Source organism: Scomber scombrus, chromosome 2 (genome assembly GCF_963691925.1).
Source record: "Scomber scombrus chromosome 2, fScoSco1.1, whole genome shotgun sequence".
NCBI classification, from domain to species: Eukaryota; Metazoa; Chordata; class Actinopteri; order Scombriformes; family Scombridae; genus Scomber; species Scomber scombrus.
This window is the reverse complement of record NC_084971.1, coordinates 14,327,257-14,348,758: the sequence shown is the minus strand read 5'-3', so window position 1 is coordinate 14,348,758 and position 21,502 is coordinate 14,327,257. Positions and strand designations below refer to the sequence as shown.

The window sequence follows — 21,502 nt, the reverse complement described above, 5'->3', positions numbered from 1 at the left end:
AGAGAAAAGTCAAATACATATGTGGTCATATTTATCAAAGATGGATAGTTTTTCCATTAATCTTTTATATGAAATGAAATGAACAAAATCAGGCATCTATTAGACAACTTACAGAACACATCTTAACAGGGTCCACACAGTTGCACTGGCTGACATGCTGTTGCACTATGATAGAAATGGGCACCATGATTTATTTTGAGCCAATCCCATATTTACTGTCCTACACCTGAAAATTCTCACAAATGCACCAAATCTGAGATGGAAAAATCCCCCACAAATACAAGATTTACTCCTGATAGAGTAAAGTTTAGCCAGTTGTTTGAGAAAATGACTCCTGTTGTATTTAAAAAAAAGAAACTAAACATGTTTTTGAATATTTATATTTTTTGTAGGAACAAATGACTGAGTGCCATAGATGGGTAGGGAGGTTGGAAAGTATTAAAGAGATGGGCTTAAGTGTTGCTGGTGTTAGATCTTTTCATGATATTTGTCGACAATAACAAAAAAGTAGAATTTCACCAGCCTTATCATTTAATGAGGGGTACATTGCTACAGGGTACATTGCATAGATAGGCAGCAGGTGGAGAGCTGGGATTTTTTTGCCTGGAGCCCCCCCCCCAACAGGTTATTTCAGTCATGCTTTCCGTCTAGAAGAACAGAAAATACTAGGATCCACCTCAAGCTGAGATTTACTCCCAGTTTATAATTATGAATTATGAACACTCTTAAAACTGAGTCAACAGGTGGTCATTAGAGCCTGTAACCAGATCAGCTAGCCGACAGAGCCTATCATCTAGCGTCTGTTAAGGATTTTCATGTTTGAGTGAGTGTGTGTGCTGGAGCCATTATAGAAAAGTGCACAATTCAGCATTTTCCTGGACAGACAATGAAAGGCATCAAATGAAAGCTGTCGATAAGTGAAACCGAGATGAAGCTGTTAATGGACGTCTGGACACACACACACACACACACACACACACACACACACACACACACACACACACACACACACACACACACACACACACACACACACACACACACACACACACACACACCATGTGGTCTGTACATCCCACTGGCTGTCCTTCACTCAGACACTTTATAAAGGTCATAATAGTACTGATAGTGTTGTTATTATCGCCTGTTGTGACAGAGGCGGGTTTAGGATCGGGGCACACGCTGATTGGACCGTAGGACTCCCCCCGTGTCACGATGCTTCCGTTTTGTGCGTACGCGCATGCGCAGCGACCCCTCTCTTCTGATATTTTATTTACTCCCGAAACCCAAGATGGCTCCTGTGAATGTCTCGGTCCCATAGCAAATTGAGGATGCAAGTAGCTGCCGAAAAAACAACTTTTCCCCGACCGTCGCATCCCCTGGAGTTCATTTCGTATGGTGCGGAGGAGGCCCTTACATCCGTGTAGGCACTGAGCAGCCGTCGGGGCTTCGCGAAACCTTCTTCAAGCCACCAATTTGGAGTAGTTTCGCGAAGTAGCTCTTCTCCTCGCTGTCGCTGTCTGTCCGGAGCGAGGTTCAGGCAGGCAGCTCATCCAAATGGCCGAGCCGAGAAAAGTGCAATTTGTCACCCTCTCGGCCTTCGCAGCTGGAGCAGCCGCGGAGTCCAGGAAACGCCGGTTGGAGGATGAGGCCGACTTAAACTTGGGCAGAGCCGGAGAGGTGGAGGCAGCGACGGCCACCGGGGCAGGAGCGACCGCCGTCGCTGATGCCAGCAACGGACGCCTCGGTAAAACCGGCGACGGGGACAAGACCGGAGCCGAGAGGAGGGCGACGGTGCGACTGAACCTGCCCCTGTCCGAGCCCGACGACCGCTCCTCCGTCGAGTTTAATTACGGCGAACTCATCAACAACATCCAGGTAGGATCTCCTAGTTTGACTAAACATTACCAGGCCGGCTTATACTGGAGCTTCATTTTTATCGCTCTTGGAAGTGTTTGTGTGGACTTGTCATTGCTAAATAAGGAGGAGGGGAGTAGTGCACCTTGTCCTTCTGTGGACTAGCGTGGTTGTTACTGACCATTAGTGCGACTCGACACAAAAGGACAGCACCAGTGTGTGTGTTTTTTCTCTTTTTTTGTGGCCGCTCATCCCGTTGTGCTTTTTCCCCCCAACTTCAGCTGTGCTTCTTCTTCTTCTTGACAGCAGCTTCTGTAGCGAGGGACCTCCTCTGTCGTCTTGCACAGGCACAGATAAAGCTTATCTTCTGCTGCTACCTGTGTCCTGTTCACTGTGACTTGCCCAGCAACAGCCCAGTCACACACAGCCATTACAGCACTTGGAAATGCCACATGCAGTTTGGCCCTGTGTGGATGCGGGTGATAGATAGATGAGAGAGCATTGCTGATGGAGGTACCAGGATGTAGCATGGGAGCAAGGCAAATGTCAGAGCCGAGAGATCAAAGACAAGTCTGCCTGAATTTGCTTCTGTGCAGTTTTGGATTATTCATTTTTTCTCCTATAATGTTGTTTTACATGAGTGGGGAGGGGGTGAAAAAAAAGTTTACAAACCAGAGGATAATTAAATATTTATATTTTTGAATCAATGCAAGCACCATGTTTAGCATCTTTTGAGGTTTTATAACATCACTGAATTACAGTTTTTCAGTTATTTTAAGTTTATTGGCAATCATGTGACAATGTATTGATATTTTACAAAAAACTATGTAAACCACATTATTTTAATATCAAATTTCCAATATTTGTTCCAGGCAAAAAATAAACCTCCAAGTGTGACATCAGCCCAAAATCCCAACGACCCCTTCAACGATGATGAGAGAGAGCGGCTCCAGGTTGAGGCCATGGCAAAGAAGTTTGAAAATAAATATGTGAGTTGTTTTTTTCATTTTTAAATTAAAATCTTTGCATCAAGTGTTTCTTATTGGATTATGTTTTAAATTATAGCACGACTGATATCAGATTTTTGAGGCCAATATCAATATTGATATTTAAGAGTTTAGAAAATCTGATAATGATGTCTCAAGTGATAAATGCATTAATATTGACAAATATGAGTGAGACATTTTAAACTTGTCAGCGCTTTCTGGTGGACAATGTAATCATAATCGGTGGACAGTATATCTCATAAGTTTGCTATTTTTGTGCTGAAGTTTCTTGTCACTCATCCACTGACAAACACATCGATACCAGTATCTGCAATCAGTTAATATGATCTGATAATTTGGATAAAATTACTGTTAATGTTTGTTTTGGTGAATTGTTATGGTAAAGTGGATTTAATCTATAGTATGTCATCCAACGTCATAGATTTTCCTCAAAGGTTTTTTATACAACCATCTATACTATTCATGGATAAAAATACTCCACAACAAAAACTTTAATTGAAGGGAAAACAGGGAGAAACCACAGGAGGAGCAAAGTTACTTAATATTTAAGTTAAAAAGGATCCTTTTTTTTGGTTTATCTTGAGGGGAACATTTTTCAGTTGAAAAATAAACTTGTCAGAGCTCTCTGGTGGACAAACCACATAATGGAGGCCACCACACATATCTTTGGTGTTGCTTTTTTTACTTTTCAGGGCGCCACAGGAAAGAAGAAGAAGGACAGAATGCAAGATTTGATCGATATAGGCTTTGGCTACGATGAGACAGACCCCTTTATTGACAACTCAGAAGCTGTGAGTACCATTCACCTCGTTAATAATGACGTGATGTGTCTGTTTTCCGCAGATGTCACTTTAATTAAGTCGAACATCTCACTTTGCTCTTTCTAATAACACTGCACGCCGTTCTCTTTTCATCCTTGTTATCTGCTGATTTATTCGCCATCCTCATCACATTTCTGATCTGACTGCGGTTCTCTCGTCTTGTTGTGTTGACGTAGACATTATTCCTCTGTGGTTAAATATTTATTTCCTCGCTTGATGTTTCAATACAGCTCATCCAATGTTACTTCTAAAGATAGACACTTGTCCCTTCTTACAACCAACCCGAGACTACAGTCTAAAATCATCCACATGAGTCATAAATACATACGTGCTCCTGGTGTCCACACAGGGATTTGTTGTTTTTGTTGCTCAGTTTTCAGAGTGTATCGCTCCCTGTGTGACTGTAATAGCTGGTATTATGCTCTTTGTATGGATTCTCCGCCATTATGAGATATTTGTTGTTTTGTTTTGATAGCTGTCCTCTCTACACTCACAAATTGGCAGCACCTGTGTGACCCTGTTTTCTGTTTTGATATGCGCCGTAATGGAGGAATGTTTCATCTTTAGCCTGGAGGGATTTTGATGGTTTTTAGTGATTTATTTATGTTGGCGCACAATTCATTCATTTTCACTGACCAGCAGAGACGTGTCGCCCGTTTTAAAAAAAAATGTTAACAAAAACATGATCGTTTTACTCGATATGTTTTGAAATCCAGAGACGACGTCTATATTTTGTTGTGTAAGAGGATTTATTGTTTTCAACATTCCTGTGATCTTACACCACAAACTGTCTTCCATTGTTATTTTTCTCAGTATGATGAGCTGGTGCCTGCCTCTTTGACCACAAAGCTGGGGGGATTTTACATCAACACTGGCACGCTGCAGTTCAGAGCGGCCTCTGACTCCGAGGGGGAGGAGGGCAAGGTGAGTTCACCCTAACGTGATCATGACAGGACAGGAAAAAAATGATTATTTTTCAGTGTTTTCAGGATTGTAAAGATTCAGGGAGACTCAAGGTCTCAGACCTGGAAAAGAGATGGACATTTTTTTGTTGTTGTTGTTGTTTTTTTAAGTTTCTTTGACACTGTGAAAAGGAGGACATTAAATCATACACAATTAAGTTCAACATTTATTTCCATTATGGGTCATGATATAAAGAGTCCAGGTGATATCATACTGCCTACATGCCAACACAGTAACTCCTTATATTATCACCCATAAAACCATTCAAAATTAAACTGTAAATGCAATGAATTGAGTATTGGCTTGATATGATCCATCCACACTAAATACAGTTCCATTGATACAGTCACAGCGGGCCACTCACTCAGATTTTTGCGCCACAGCAGTTGCTTATCTCATATAAAAGTGATCCCAGTGAGTCACACACAGTGAGGAGTACAGGTTTTAAATGTGTGGAAAATTTGTGATTGTGAAGTTAACAGTAGAAACACTCTTTTCACATTACAAATTGATCAACATGTTTTGTAATTTGGCCACCGCAGTACCTTTCTTGATGACATCACTAAGTTGAGCCTGGTTCAACTTTTTTGCCAGGCGGCCATGGCTGTGTCTGAAATAATTTCCTCTTTCACTCATTCATACTCCCTACATAATAGACACTCAATAGTAATTTCAGTCCCGTACTCATGATCATCATGTGTTATCACCGTCAGCTGTAGATTTTTTCATCTATAAAATTATGCACATTGCACTGTGGGATTGTTACCAGAAAGTTTTGTAAATTAATACACTGGAGGTTTTGAGTAAACTATGAAGTGGATATTATTTGGATATATTTAAGTTTCTTTTTTGCAGGATCCCTCTGTGTCGGTACCTCAGCTGAGCTGCTGTGTTTTTTCATGCAGAGTTAATGACAGTCTGAATGCAGACTTACTTATTCCAATTCTTGGCTAAACAGAACATAAAGGAAAAAGTACTTTTTTAGGAAATCCATTTCCATGATTGTTCCTGTATGTCTTTAAGTCACACTAGCCTTTCTCCCTTTTCTAATGCATTACCTCAATTAAAAAAATTCTGACCTGCCTGTGTCAGGTATAGTGAGGCAAACAAAACCTTGAACATTGTGGACAAATAACCATGAAGGAAATTGTAATTCATAATAGAGGTTAACAATAATATGTTTATGGAAACTAAAACTTAACTTACTTAATTGTAATAAGAAAATATGACACAGCATAATCTCCTCAATTCATGCGAAATGTGGACAAATGTCCCCCAACAGTAGCTGGATTTGGACTGAATCCCAGTTTTAGGGAGATGTGATGTAAATCTCTTTACACACACACTCAGAGCTCCGCATGTGTTTCTGGAAAGAATACATTGCCGGCCACTGTGCGCTGCCGTCATCTGCTTATTTGAGTTTAATGAGTGCATGCGCTCCTGTTTCAGAAGCTGAATGAGAGCTTGGAGCAGGTGATGATAAAGAAGAGGAAGAAGAAGGAGGTGAACAACCTGGAAGAGAAGAACCCGAAGAAGAACAGAGTATCTAAACAAGGGTGAGAATCATAGAAGTGTAATATTACTGTCTTTTGCTGTATGTTTTGTTATTTTTGTGGTTGTCTTGTGTTGGTTGGTGATGTTTTACTTCTTCCTATAAGCGATTCGTGGGTGTATATTTATCAAGAAGCTCAGTAAATGGCTCATGATTAGCTGAGTGAGCTTAAACTGCAGCCAGTAAATTCTTGTCAGGAGGCCATCACTTTCCACACATCTGTAAAATAGCCATTTAAAACCTAATCTCCCACTTAATCAAATGATCCAATACCATTAAGCCATACTATTGAAAAGTCTGATATTTTTAAATGTCAAAGATGCACAGATGCTGTTTGGTAAATGGACAAGTTTTTCTCCTGTGCTTAAAAAGTTGACCTTTCGGACACCCAAGGATTTGTGGGCCACAGTGAATATGTGATGACGCATTTGTCCGCTATTTAGCCTGCTAATAATAATCCACCTCCCTGCGTGACATTACGCTCCTCTGCTTTTGTGCAAAGCCTCTCATACATCTATCATGAGGCAGGGATGCTGACTCTGACTTGTTCTTAGTTGCAGTGACAAGCCAGCCACCTTCTAGAAAACGCTCCATTATCCACGCTCAGATAGGCCAAATACTCCAACGTGCCGCCATCCTGAAAACAACTTCCAAAAATAGCAGCAGCTATTGCCATTGTGCCATTATGAAACAGATGATGTTATATATATGTGTGTGTGTGTGTGTGTGTGTGTGTGTGTGTGTGTGTGTGTGTGTGTGTGTGTGTGTGTGTGTGTGTGTGTGTGTGTGTGTGTGTGTGTGTGTGTGTGTGTGTGTGTGTGTGTGTGTGTGTGTGTGTGTGTGTGTGTGTCATATCTTTCAGAGCAAACTGCAGGTTAATCCTTCAAAATCCCCACAGTTTCACGCTCTTCCCGCGTTTTCTTAGTCGTCTTTTACAGCGTTTGTTGATGCCTCAGTTTACCAGTGGAAATGTCCCTTATCTGTAGCATTGGTTTCACCTGTTCTTTATCTTATGCTTTCACCTCTGTCCCTCTTAAATGTAACTTAAGAGGTTTTTCTTAGGATTTTCTGTGTAAGCTGGTGAGTTAAATTTTTACAAAGCGAGTAGGGAAGCCTGGTTCCAGATCACAGAGCCAACATCTGCGATTTGTTCAGCTATTTAAATAGGTCTTGTGTTGTGCCTATTTATGGACATTTCCACTGACTGGAGAAATACTCGACCAATCAGAGTTAAGTAGGCGGGTTTAAGAATAGGGGTCATCATCTTCCTGCATAGCTAGCAAGCTACATTCATGAAAAATAGCAACAGAATGGTGAGACCCTTCATACTGATCGATAAGGGTTAATAATCCCCTCCCCCTAAAAGAAAAATGGGTGAAAGAAGCTAAACAGAATGCCAGTGCAGTCTGAGACACTATATCTGTATCTATATCTAAATCTGTCTATTATGTATATAATATGTATGTGTTTGTATGTATTGCTTTTCATTCAAAATGTGGCATTTGTATGTTTTTCTGTCAAAGAGTGACAGCACTCAACCTCCACCGGCCGGAGAAGAAAAAGAGGAAGAAGTTGATGAAGGACTCACTGTACTTGGCGGCCATGCTCCGCCGCTTCACCCGGGAGAAGGAGGAGATGAGGAAAAGAAACCCCACAGTGGCTCTCCCCGGCCTGGCAGGAGGTGCGGCTAACAAGGCCCACTCTGCCAACTCTTCGAACCACCTGTTAGCCTCTAACTCCACTCACCCGCAGGGCAACGCGGCCAGCAACGACCTCTCACTGGCAGACCTCACCTCGGACCCCGCTGTGATGTCACTGCTGGGCTCGGCCAACGAGAAGGAGCTTCAGGATCTCCTAGGCGACTTGGACTTCAGCATGTTGGACACCGACCAGCAGAATGCCATGGCAGCAGCCAGAGAGAATGGCATTCTGGGAGTCGGTGTGCCGGCTCTGAAAGCAGCAGGAGGAGGTGGCCCGGGGCGAGGCCTGGGGTCTTCCGGTGGACTTTTCTCTCCTCCCCCGCTGCCTGGCGGACTGCCTGCTCCTCTTATTAAACGCATCGAGGACCTGCGGGCGGTGAGTCAACGGTAGCCCTTCTGTGGGCGGCTGCAATTATATGTGAAGCCTCTTCTTAGAAGTTAAACAGGAACGCCAATCAGCCTAGGAAGTGGGACAGAATGTTTATTGTTATTGTTTAGTCCGACGAGAATAGTCTCTTCTTGGAGAGACGCGGCTCCGAGCTGAACCCTGAGGGCTTTTATGTAACTAAAACAACATAGCCGGCAGCACTGCCTTTTTGAAGAAGTTTTTGTTTTGTTGTTGCTCTTGTATCTCAGAGCCACAGAGTCAATCTGTAGCTGGGAAATATTTTTCTAGATGTCTGTAAAAATTTGAAGAGAGAGACAATTGAACAGGATGATGCAAGTGAAGGATTCAGAGGTGAAGAAGAGGATAGTGAGGAGGAGGGAGGCAGAGGAAGAAAGAGAATTGGTGGTGTTTTATCTCAACGTTTGGGGAGAAATGGGAGATTCAACATTATTATTTCTTGAATTCATTAAAAAAATTGTAACTTAAAGGTTAAAATTAGGTGACAGTCAATGTCTGTTGTCCTCAGCAGTGCAGCCTCACAGATGTATGTATATATGTATTTGTACTGTATGGAACAGTGCTGCTGTGCTGACTCAACTTTCTCTCCCGCAGGCCTCGAGGCAGTTTGATCAGGAGGGCAGGAAGAAATTTTTCACCCTGGACATGAATAACATTCTCCTGGAGTGAGTAGGACAGCTTTTAAATCACTGTCAGCCAAATCCCATCTCACTTTGCTCTCCTTTTTCCGTCTTTCTCACTCAGATTTCCCTCGTTGCCTCTCCTGCTTGTCTTCAAGTGTTTTGTTTTCTCCCTGCGTCTCATTGTCTGCGTTAATGACATGCTTCACATTTCCATTCCTCTCGTCTTGTTTCTTTAACTTAATGTTCATCGTCCTCTCAGTCTATCTTTGCGTCCATTCAGTCTCCCACCTCTCTTTTTCTGTCTCGCTGTATATTTTGTGTCCCTCCCTCTTTATTCTTCTACCCCTTCTGTTTTCCACAATTTTAACTTTTTTTTTCTCATCTCAGTATTGAGCTGCAGGTCCAGGAACAGCCTCTTGAGGTGCGTTCAGACATCTACTTGCACATGGAGGCGTTTGTGCCATGCAACAAAGAAGCACTCCTCAAACGCCTGAAGAAGCTCAGCCTCAACATCCAGGTGAGGCTCAGACTTTAATGGCTGAAGCCATTAAACCTCACCCCAGTGAAAATGATTTACTTTTCTAAGTCAAAAACACTCATTAAGCACTTGAAATCACAGTCACAATAACTGAACTCATGGTCATATTTTTAGAATTCCTGTTGTGCAGACTTGTGGCAAGTTGTAATTGATACTTCAGTGAAAATTATTTCAAATTTACAGCTATTACTGATTTTTGTCATGCAAAGAAAAACAGCAATCACAATTTTAGGAGTAATTACCTCTGTTTGACTTCAAAATGGGAAATAATAAGTGCAATTAAAAGTGCAGTCTGTCTCCAAATTAATTAATTCATCAGATAATTTTATGGACAAATTAGAGACGAAGGTGAGAGCAGATGATGATGATGATTTCTAGCTGTGCTGGAAAAAAGGCGAGAAAGTATTCAGTGCAGTGAAAAATTATAAACCTAGCATACAGAGTTTAAACTATGAATCTTCACAAGTGTTTACACATATCACACAATAATCTTTACATCTTTGCAGTGAACCGTCCTTGAGATGATCCAAGAGCCATATTTGTTTGTTTTCGGCAGTTTTGATTTCTTGTCTTTCTACTCTCCTCCAAGGACTTCCTGTTTTGTGTGTTTTTATTGCAGCACACCAGTGATTTTAGGGTCCCCTTGTGGATTATTGGACCACACATTTATGCTCATCTGCTACCACAAAATATTTACTATTTACATTTTTTTTCCAAACACAACAGATTACTTAGTGTTTCCCTAAAACTCTCTATTATATTTTTGCATTTGAGCTGCTTTGTTCAGCTCCTCCATTTAGTTTCTCTACATTTTACTTGTCTTTTCTTCCTTTTAATCCGATCCATCCCCGCTGCTTCAGTTGTTAATGTTCACGGCTCATAGTACAGATGGACTAGTTTGATGAGGGCTGCCACTGAATACAGGCTTCTTAATATCTTTTGTCATGATCCATTAAAGTTGCATTGTTGACAAAATACATCAACTTCCTCCCCCACTCTCCCTACTCCATCCTTTATTCTTCCTCTTTGTATCCATCATCTTTCTTTTCTTTCTTCCACTTCTTTCCTTTTGTCTTTTCCTTCCCTGTTTCCTCCTCCTTCTTCACTTTGTATTTCTGTGTTGTCTATTTAATCCTCTGTGCCTTGATCTTCTCTTCCAATGTTGCTCTGCATTCATCTTTTCCGGCTTTCCTCATTCGGTCTCGTTTCTCTTGCTCAGGACGACAGACTGCGGAATCCTCTGTTGAAGTTGAAGCTGGCGGTGTGCAGTGTGATGCCTGAGCAGATAGCCAGATATAACATGGACTGCATGGCGAAGGTTGCAAAGTAAGTCGATCCTTTTTGTCCCAGAAGACAGGAGATTGCGTCAAAGTCAGGTGAAAACCAAGTCCAAGTTTTCAAAACAACTGAAAGATGAAGTGTCCCTAGGAGTTTAAAAAAGAAAAAAGTTTTATAAAGTAAACCTTATAAAAATGTATTGGATAGCTTGAAAGCTGAAAACAGGACTGTTTCTGTCAACATACGAAAAGTTGACATTCACGGGAAGATTGAATAATTGAATAGTCTTCGTCTTTTTTTTCTTTTTTTTTAAAGGAAAAATGTTTACTTGTTGTAACTTTTCAAATGTGACAGTTTGAAGCTTTTCTTTTTCATACATGACAGTAAACTGAATAAGTTTGGATTTTGGACTGTTGATCAGACAAATTCAGACATATGAAGATGCCATCTGGGCTCTTAGAAATTATAACAGCATTTTATAGACAAAACCATACATAGATTAATCAGGAATATAATGAAAAATGAATAGAATTCATCTTAATTCTCCCAGTTGTCTGGATTGTGTCAGGTGTGACTTTAGTTGCTGTGTATAAATCATTTTTACAGTTGTTCTGTTGACCACAGAAATAAAATCGTTCTTGGTTTGAGGAAAGTATCTGCTGAGGTTTTCAAACTCTAATTAATTGTAGTTACCAGGTTGCTGTTTTTTTGTTACAGTTGTGTTTCTCGCTCTTCCTGTAACTGCATATTTGCAACCTGTACCTCAAACTTAGTAATTAAGCTGTTTGCAATAATCCAGAAACAAAGGGAACAGTTTAGGTTGTTTGCTGAAGTTTATTAAAGCTGTTTATTTTTCTGTGTGTGTCCTGCAGGCAGCAGTCAGGGGAGGGTGATAAGATGGGCTCAGAAGAGGAGGAGGAGGAGAAACCAGGGAAAAGGGTGATGGGCCCTCGGAAAAAGTTTGTCTGGGATGACAAACTCAGGTAATGATCCAAGACTGTCCTGTAACAGTGTGCAGTGCATTTGTGGTGCTCCAGGTTTGACTTTGTGTCTTGAATTCTATCTTCATCTCTCCTGTCGGTGTCTAATCTAGTAAACAGATTTTTAGACCGGCCTTACAGATTGTATCGAGTTACCATGTAGAAAATGATGACCTGAAAAATGTGAATGTTTCTCTTCACTCCATCATGTATGAGAATGGATCCGTGTGATTTTCACCTAATTTATTTGCACAGTTTTTAGTCCCTTTATGTCTCCAAACAAGACTTTTTAAATGTTAGCGGGAGAGTCCTGAATCATAGGCCAGCATGAATTTGGAAACCTTGAGTAAAGACCTAATGAAGTGACAAAAACCTTGAAACTCGCAACTGCTTTTCAATCAGCACCCCTTTTTTTCCCGACACCCTCCACTTTTCTTTTCTTTTTTACAGTCATTATTACCGCCAACTCTCTAAAGAATAACCGTCATTATGCACCTGCAGCCTAAATTAGATTTTAATATTGAATGATCGGTGTTGAATTGGACATTTGTGTTTGTGCAGGAACCTGCTGTGCAGCTTGGTGCGAGTGAAGCTGAGCTGCTACGAGATGGAGAACCAGTGCTCTCTGTCTGTGGAGGACTACCTCAAGGCCTTCTTAGAGAATGAGGTCAAACCACTATGGCCCAAGGGCTGGATGCAGGCCAGGTCTGTATGTGTGTGTTTCTGTTTGACTCTGTGTGTGTGTTCTTGTGCTTGCGTGGCCTTTATGTATAACGGCTGTTGAACGAATTCCTTCTCGGTGATGAGAAAATTACAGAAAATTCTTCACCAGAGAACAATGTAGTTCACCTCCAAGCTATAATTAAGTTGGAAACAATGAAGTTGTGTTTCTGTGTGAGAAAGAGAGAGAGAGAGCAATACCAATAGACAGAGCCACAGTCTTGGCTGAGAGTAGTGTTTTGTCACTTGCTGCATGTTTGTGTATTTCCACAATGTCCCAACATTGTATTACAATAGCAGCTGAGCATTCATTTATTAATTTCTACAACAATTACTGGTTTTACTGCTGCTTCTAGTTTCTTATTAGTGAGTGGGGTTCATTTTATGAGCATGTAAAAGCAGTAGTGCAGGACTTTTGTCTCCCCCTTCTGGCAGTGGGAGTGAAAGGGGGGATGAGGCACACTCCTCCAAAAGTCCTCCCCACCACCAGGCTTTTTCCCAGTATGCCTGGTTATACCACTAACCGTAACCAACTGTTGTGGCTGTAAATAAGTGGATAAGCATTACCCCCACCCCAAGGGAAATTACTTGTTTCACTATCAGAATTTGCCAACAGCAACAACCAGCACAGGAATCCCGACCCTGACATGAGATTCAAAACTCTGTATGTTCTGAAATACAGCGATTTATCTGGCAGTGATCAGCTTAATTAGCTTTATGTGAAGCTAAGCTGTGGTTTGGGAAGAGTTTGAATTCTGCATTGCAGGCTTAAACCTTTATATACAGCAGCTGTACAGTACAAAGACACATAATTACGTACAATATTGTCCAGTATATTGACATTAATGTTCAAAACATATATCAAGAAAATAAATGGGTTCCAGTAGAAAGTGGGTTAGTTGATAATAAGAAAATGTTGCTACTCTTTAATACAACACTGAGGCAAACAGTTCTACTTTCTGCTCAGTCTTAACACTCATTACTTCAGTGTTGGCTAGAAGCAGCAGCTGGTTGTTATTATGTGTTGTGGTAATTTTATGATGTAGAAATTGTTATTAAATTTCCTTGACTTTGGAAAAATAAGCTTTGAGTTTGAAGTTGGGAGGTCAGGCGCATTTCTGTTAAACTCTGATTCTCAATGTGATGTCAAAGTGGATGAACCTGCTCCAACAAATTTGACTTTTACGAGATTACATTCTTTAAAAAAACACTTTAATGTCCATACTGTTTAAACAGCCAAACACACAGACAGTTTTGTCTTTTCTGCGATATTGATATCTTAAATCCGCATTAGTTGTAACTTTCTTTACTGTATGACAGTGTTTACTGTCAACATGACTGAAAATTCAGCCAGCTTTTCTTGTCCTCTGACACTAAAGCTGTTTTCTTTGCTCAGGATTCTGTTCAAGGAGAGTCTTGCCGTTCACAGTCACCTCACTGGAAACTTGTAAGTATTTACTTAATCTCCAACAGCTCATGTTTCCTTAATAGCACCACTGTAACTACTCAGGGATTTCTCTGAAACTGAGCTCGAATGCAAAAATGTAAACAGAAAAGTCTAAATATTTGCTGGCATTTTCCTTTCAGAGTCAAGAGGAGAATGGTGCCTGGGCCCAAGGCCAAAGCCAAGGTGAGTCCACAGTATTTTTACTGTACAGTTGTTTCAAACCCACAATTATAATTTAGTTTCAACCCATTGGCCAAACAGCATTTTCTCATGAAGCTACAATAATATAGACTGAATCCTCATAATGTGTCTCTGCTTGTCATATCTTATTTGCTCAATTGAGGACAAAATTGGTGTTTAGCATTAATTAAAATTGTGAACCCCCCCCCCCCAAAAAAACAACAAAAAAAAAAAAAAAACGGACTTGATGTAAATGGATCTACAGTATTTGATATTTTAAGAGTCTTATTTTATTATTTCCTCTCATTTTATAACTTTAACTCTTTAGGAGGGTCTGTGGATCCACAAACCACCTCTCACCATGACCTCCAGTCCATCGCTGCCCACCTCCACATCCGTTCTGACCTCCAACCGCCAGCCCCTCTCCTCCTCCTTGACCTCAGAGCCCATCTGTCTGTCGGACTCCCTGGATGAGGATCTGACTGCTCCCTCTCTGGACTCCATTTCCCACGCCCTGGCTCTCCTCAGTAACGCATCCAAGGGCTCGGGAGCCTCAGACAGCCCCTTGTCGCCTCCACCCCTGCAAATCCCCACCACCTCTCCTCCCCCCGTCACCCCTCACTACCCCTCAGCCTCTCAGCTCTCTGTCGCGGTTTCATCCACAACGCAGCAACATTCCCTGTCGAAGGTGGAGGCTGCCACTGGGAATTTGCCAACAACAACAATGCTACCGACCTCCTCTTCTACCTCCTCTTCTACCTCCTCTTCCTCGTCTCCCGCTGTCTCCTCCATGGCTCGCGTGCAGGCAGCAGGCCTGTCGCTGGCCTCCAGGACTGCAAATGGTCCCTACAGCCTGATCAAAGGATCTGGCATCTTGGGCCAAACCCAGAATCAGAGACTTGTTACAATGGCATCGCCCAATCACAGGCCAAGCTCAATAATGGGCGTGAGTGGCAAGATGCATCCACACCCCTCCCCATCGCCTCCGAAGCAGCGGCCTCCTCCCACTGCTTCCCCTTTGCTGCCCCCCCATCAGAAGGGATTTGTTAGCCCTGTAGGGATGCTGGGAACTATGGGGGGACTGGCCAAGACCAGTGCCAAAGCTAGCATTATCAGCAGCAATGGCAGCGCTGTGAGCAGCGGCATCACACCTTCTTCCTCCCCTTCCTCTTTGTCCCGCTCCAACTCTACCTCCCACCCCGGCCTGCAGTCCTTCTGCCCTCCCTCCCCAGTGGCCTCCTCGCCGTCCCCCACCTCCCAACCCTCACTAGTTAAATCTCACACACACCACCACCAGCCCAACTTCATCACACCCATGCAGGCCACCCTCACCAAGTCCTCCCACAGCAGCAACTCCTCCCCCATCATAAAGCTCACCCCTAGGCCTCCCGCACCCACCCCTCCTCCCTCCTCCTCCTCCTCCTCCCCCTCCCCGTCCTCTTCACCTTCACACCCGCTCACCCATCAGATGATCTCCAGCCAAAAGCAACAACACCAGTACACCCCCAAAACCCCCAAAACCTTCCGGCCCCCCTTCAGCGTGTCTGGCGGCGGGCAGGTGAAGCAGACCCAGGGCAGTTTCAGCTTCGCCGGAGGCCAGAAAGCTCAGTGCGCCACGAGCAACAGTAGCATCAACAACAACTCCAACAGCACTATTAAGGCTGTCTGCAGTCTCCCAAACAAAATTCCCCCGTCTTCAGTCTCGGCCAATCACGTGCAGAGGCAGAGGGTAGTGGGCGGCACCAACCAGAACTCAAAGGCAGGAAACGGTTGGGCGGCTTCAGGAACTTTGGCCACGTCCTCCACAACGTCACACCTCTCACAGGTAAGTGTTCACGCTAACATGAAGAAAGCATTGTTTGATTTTCAGACTTTATAGTTACTTTACTTGACATGTCGTCTCTGCAGGTATCAACAGCAGGCACTCCACTCCTGGGCAACCCCTCTGCTCTGCCCCTGGGCTTCGGGATGTTGGGAGGCCTGGTGCCCGTCTCGCTGCCCTTCCAGTTCCCATCATTACTCAATTTCAGCCCTCCCGGAGCCCCAGGGGTCGCTGGCATGGGCTCAGCCCCCAGCTCCAACTCAGGATACCAGCTAGCACAGAGCGACCTAATAGGTGAGCGGTCGCACAACTTATTACAGCAGTTTGTTGATTAAAATCACTAAACATGCAACAGCAACAAGGCTGAGCAACAGAACAGACGCAGTTTTCTTGGCTTCATTATTTTTAAAACACAATGTCAGCACATTCCATAAAAAGATTAAACCCTTCTAATGAAATGTGTTGACAATAAAGGAAATTTGTCATATTGCCGTCCCTATCCTTTTAAATAAGCTTTAATTTCATAACATATCAATTCATAGTTTGACCTTCATAGTTTTCAAAAAACAATGGTCCACTGGGATTTAGGTCTGGTTTTCAAAAATGGAACAAATTTTTGTAGTATTTTATTTTAATTCAAAGATTTGCCTCGTTTTACTTCAGCTGACAGCAGCAGTAATGATTCTGGGGAGATTACACTTGTGAGGCTACGCAGGGCTGAACGATACATTTTTATATAAAAAATTACAATTTAAATTTCCTGATACAGCTGCAGTTTTAATATTAATTTACATCATTCATGTCAAGCTGTAAAAGACAATAAGTTAAGAAGCAGACTGTCAACTCATATGTAAAATAAACTGTAGCTGTCAGATCTTTCCAGCTGTAACTAAGCAGGTAAACCAGCACAGTTCACATGTAAGTTGTGTTTTCTACAAAGACTAGATCGACGAAAACAACAAGCAACTTATTTGTTTTTTCTTTTGATGTAGAAATATGTTTGACTATATAATAAAATTAAAATCTCACTTAAAATCATAATTGCGACATTTGTTCTTAGAGAACAACTTGATATTTTCCTCAAATCATTTGTGCAGCTGATTCACTCCCACAAGATGTCTAAAGTTGGATTAGTGGAAGTGACTGAAATATTAAAAAATGAAGCATTTACATGTTTAGTTGTTAATTTGACCTCCAGCCTCTGTGTGTGTGTGTGTTTTTATGTGTGCGCTCATACTGAAGTACATGAGAACCTCCACTGTGCCGCTGTGCTGCACATGCTGCACATCTCTAACTATGAACCCATCCCTCTTTTTAAAAAATATTTCCTTTTTTTTAAAAAAATGAGCCACTGTCTCCGTCTTTTGTTCTCTCCATCGTCTCTGTCATCTCAACCTTTTGTACTCGTTCGCATCGCTGACACTTTGATCCTCTCTTTTGTTGCCGGTCTCCCATTTTAACATGCTCCCCTCCCTCTTTTGCGTCATCTTTTCCATATTCCTGCTTTAATGTTTTTGTTGTTGCCTTCTTCCCTCTCATCTGTCCATCCTTCCCTCCATCTCTCCTCAGATCTGTATAAGAGTCTCCAGTCAGGGTCGCAGGCTGCCCTACCTCCTCACTTGCAGCTTGCTTTCTCAGGTAATCTGCATTCCTCCGCCCTTTCTCTCTCCATATGTCTTTGTCAAGTCGACCTGTCGTCCTCCGCTCAGCTGCCGTGTTGTTTGTTCTGTAACTCTCTGCTTGCTTCGTTATATTTGGCATGTGTCTCTGTAGCTGTAGCACAGTAGAAGCATCTTTTTCAGTAGACACACAGTGAGGATTCAGTTTTTTTTATTATGTACAGATGGTTCTTTGATTTGAGACCAGCAGTCTGATTAACATGTGAAACTGCATTGAGGGATTTGGCGGACTGACTTATGACAAATGAAAAATTAACTCAAAATGATGAATGATGAAAATGAATCAAAAAGTCTGTTTGATCGTCTTAATTCCAGTCTTCATGTCGCAGCTGCCTCCATGTTTTTATCTTTATCTCAGGCTGTTTCTCAGCTTTTAGCTGCAAAGAGGTCAAGAACCATCTGAACTCCTCAACCAGGAGACTCAAACACAGATCATCCTGTGTGAAACTGCTGCCAGTTGTTGCCAGATCACATTAAACCTCCTGCAGCCTGTTGAAGCAGTTTAACCTGTGATGAACCTAAGATGAAGATGAAATGCATCTAAGATAACAGAGAGATGTCAAAACTTAAATATTGCAGATAATAATTTTCAGCTTAAAAATCTGTTCTAACTCAATCTTAAACCACAAAGGTCTTCTACCAGTTCAGTGATGTGAGTTCACGTCTCTGATTTAAACCGTAGTGCATGTGTTCTTCTGCAGGATTATGAATCTAATTAAATTATATTCACCTCTTGATGTTAACTACTGTTTAACACGACTTTATTTCTAAAAAGCAGCGTGTGCAGACTTGTAGCTCTAATAATCTGTCAAATGCTGGATTTTTGAGGCTCATAATGTTATCATAAAAAATATGATGACAGTTTATCAGTCAATATTATGATTTTTTACATACATAGAATAAATAAACTTATCTAACTAATTAGGTCATTAAAGGACAGTGAAGACATTGACAGAAAGGAGCATTTTACATTTGAAAAAAATAAACTTTTAAATATGAATATATATATATTTTAATTACCTCCAAACATATCTTTGACATATCTTTGCTGTGCATCTTTGATGTATGTACAGCAGTTATTGTTACATATTGTGACTTATATGAAGAAAAGATTTGATAAGCGTAAGGATGACAGACTGTCGGAGGTTGTTCTGCCACATAGATATCAGCTATAATATTGTTGCACTTTATTTACTTCAAATTTGTGTCATTTATTAGCTGATTTATACACTGACACTCTAAATTAGCATCAATGTAACGGAGTCAATTTAAAAACAGGCTTTAAATTCAGTGTATTAGCCAAAAGTCAATTACTATATCATGTTTTATCAATATCTTGATATAAAATTACACTGACAGTAAGAGAAGATGTCGTCCATATTAGCGACTAGCTTAAACTAACCATTATTTTCATTATATATTCACTCGACTGTCTGATTTTTACTCTTTAATGATTGGATTTAGTTTAAAAATGTTGGAAAATGTTGGGAAATGGTGAAAAGCACATCAACAACCAAGATTTCATAAACACAAAGTTCAGTTTAATTTAAAATCAGTTTCAGTTCGGATAAAACACACACAAAAAAGCAGATCTTAACATTTAAGAAACTGCAACCAGCTGTTTTTAATATTTTGCTACATAATCAACTAAAGTGATGAATCAATACTTAAATTGATCTGCTAAAATTTTTCTGATTGACTAATCATTTAATTGACTGATAGTTTGAGCGTGAATCTGTAGCTTGTGTGTGTTAAAAGTGTTCGCATCGCTCTGGTGCAGCAGGCCACCAGAGACAATTTATTTTCACCCTGATGTCAAAGTTGTTAAAAATCTTCATCCTCTCCGATCAGATGCGAACCAAAGCCAGGGCGGAGACATGAAGAGGAAAACCCACTGACCAATAACAGCACAGGAGGCCGGCAGACACCAGCGAGGGTGATGTCACAGCCTCCTGGACACATCCACCAATAGGAATCTTCACATTGATCGACTTACGTTGGCGACGCAGCGTGGGATGGGGCGTGGGTCTCCACCGCCTCTTTTAAAACGGACCTAAAGCAGAATGGGTTTATCCTCGCTATAAGTGGCAATGATTAAATAATTTAAGTGTGTTTTCTAACGAATCGGGTATGAGAACAAGTGGGAGTGGATGACAAGAACACTTATTTTTGTTCGGCTTATTTTTATTTTCGTCAACATGTTTACATATGACCGACCTTGATCACTGTGGAATGAGTGTGAGCGAGGTGGTGGTACAGATGAGAGTAGTAGTACGCTACGTAATATAATTTGTATTTAAGCTTATGTGGAATAACAGGACTCTTGTTCTTGCAGTACAAAAAGAAAAAAAGAAAAACAGACTGAATAATGAATTTCTGTCTCAGATGTGGGAATCGTCGTGTCCGTAGAATTTTATTGTTGGTCACCTCTGCTCCCACTAATGACTGTTAAGTAGTAGCTTAAATGAATATTGATAAATTATTTGTAATTTACACAGGGACAAAAACATGTTATGGTGTGTGTGTGTGTGTGTGTGTGTGTGTGAGAGAGAGAGAGTGCGAGAGAGAGAGCGATGAGGTTGATTTGAATGTGTGTATGTACATAAAAAAAAACACAACACAATATACTGTTAATTTCTTTCCAGATTATTCTGTATGAATGGGTTGTATCCCCTTCACACAATAATGAGCGAGTGTAAGTTTGATGCCCCTCTCTTGCTCAGTGTGTTTTTGGTGCTGTTTAATCACACTGGACCTTTTCTGGAAAAAAGACTTGAATTGAAAAAGTTTTGGGCTCCACTTCTGGCGAGAGGAGCCACCTGTGAGAGAGGGGAGAAACGTCAAGATTGTAGCCTACTTGAATTGTTTTTTTGTTTTATTTTGTGATTTAAGATTTTTTTATTTACTTTCTCTGCTTATTGACTCGAACCAACTTAATATAACACAACGCCTTAGTTTGTATTGAAAAAGTATGAAAAAGATCTATGCAGGACTGTAAAACGCTCAATGCAAAAGTGCAAGTCGTCGCTTGGCTTTCAACTTCTACTCAACTTGTCAGTGCATTTCTGGAGTTGTGAATGTTTGTAGATGTTTATTATGTCACTCGAGACTCCTTTTCCTCCTCCCGGTCTTAGAGAAACCTTCCCTCCGCTGAATACCTCTGTTAACAAAAAAATGTTCTTCCTGAGTCTCTCGCTGGCCTCCCCGACTAGTCCCCCTGCCCTCCTCCATGTGTGTCTGACTGACCGGCTGCACCGAGAACGACGCCAAAGATTGTTCTGTAGCTCTCTTAGATGGGGTGCACCGGTCAGAGTGAGTGTGTGTGTGTGTGTGTGAGAGAGAGCGAGAGAGAGAGAGATTACTCTGACATTTGACCCAAAATGTAAACCCATGAGTGTCGACGTGTGTGGTCCTGCGGGATGTCATTGTGAAGTCATGTGACTGGAGCAGTGGGTGACATCTTATAAATTGTGCTTTCTTTTTGGGGTGGGGGAGGATAAAAATGACATTTCGTGGTTAACTGGTTTCTTAATTTGGTGTTTTTGTAGATTATTTTTGTGTGTCAAATTAAACAAAACAGGTGGTTTTCATGATGAGTCTTCATTTCTTTCCCCCTTTTTTTTCAGTAACATGCACACCTGTGTCAGAGCTCATCAGGTATCATCCAATCAGAAACTACCACAACCTGAGCCTGAGGTTTCTTAAAGTACAAACACCACCAAACAACCACTAGATGCTGGCTCAAATACACTCAAAAGTCATCTTTTTCTAAATACTTAATCAATCATGGCCTTTATCGCTAAATTCAGATCAAATCTAATAAAGATCTAATAAGTGTGCTGGTGGTGACTTTGGAAGTTATTGCTCCATTAATAAGATTTGAAGATTAGCTTTGATTTTTTTATTTTTTTTTGTGCTGTGATTGATTC

General features: G+C 41.5%; 1 protein-coding gene across 3 annotated transcripts; it reads left to right on the top strand.

The window, feature by feature from the left end:
* Positions 1-145: 145 nt before the first annotated feature.
* Positions 146-21,166, top strand: ubn2a (ubinuclein 2a). 3 transcript variants are annotated; one of them, XM_062428135.1, is made up of 17 exons: positions 146-1,878; positions 2,730-2,846; positions 3,557-3,655; positions 4,499-4,609; positions 6,098-6,204; positions 7,724-8,276; positions 8,901-8,971; positions 9,317-9,446; positions 10,687-10,793; positions 11,618-11,728; positions 12,287-12,430; positions 13,842-13,892; positions 14,033-14,075; positions 14,401-15,897; positions 15,981-16,188; positions 17,464-17,532; positions 19,425-21,166. In XM_062428135.1, exons 1-17 carry the CDS (start codon positions 1,558-1,560, stop codon positions 19,469-19,471), a joined length of 3,786 nt encoding a protein of 1,261 aa, XP_062284119.1. In that variant the 5' UTR covers positions 146-1,557; the 3' UTR covers positions 19,472-21,166. The 3 variants fall into 3 exon arrangements, with proteins under 3 accessions (XP_062284119.1, XP_062284120.1, XP_062284118.1); XM_062428136.1 differs by lacking the exon at positions 17,464-17,532; XM_062428134.1 differs by lacking the exon at positions 19,425-21,166 and having other exon boundaries at positions 17,464-18,736.
* Positions 21,167-21,502: the final 336 nt, after the last annotated feature.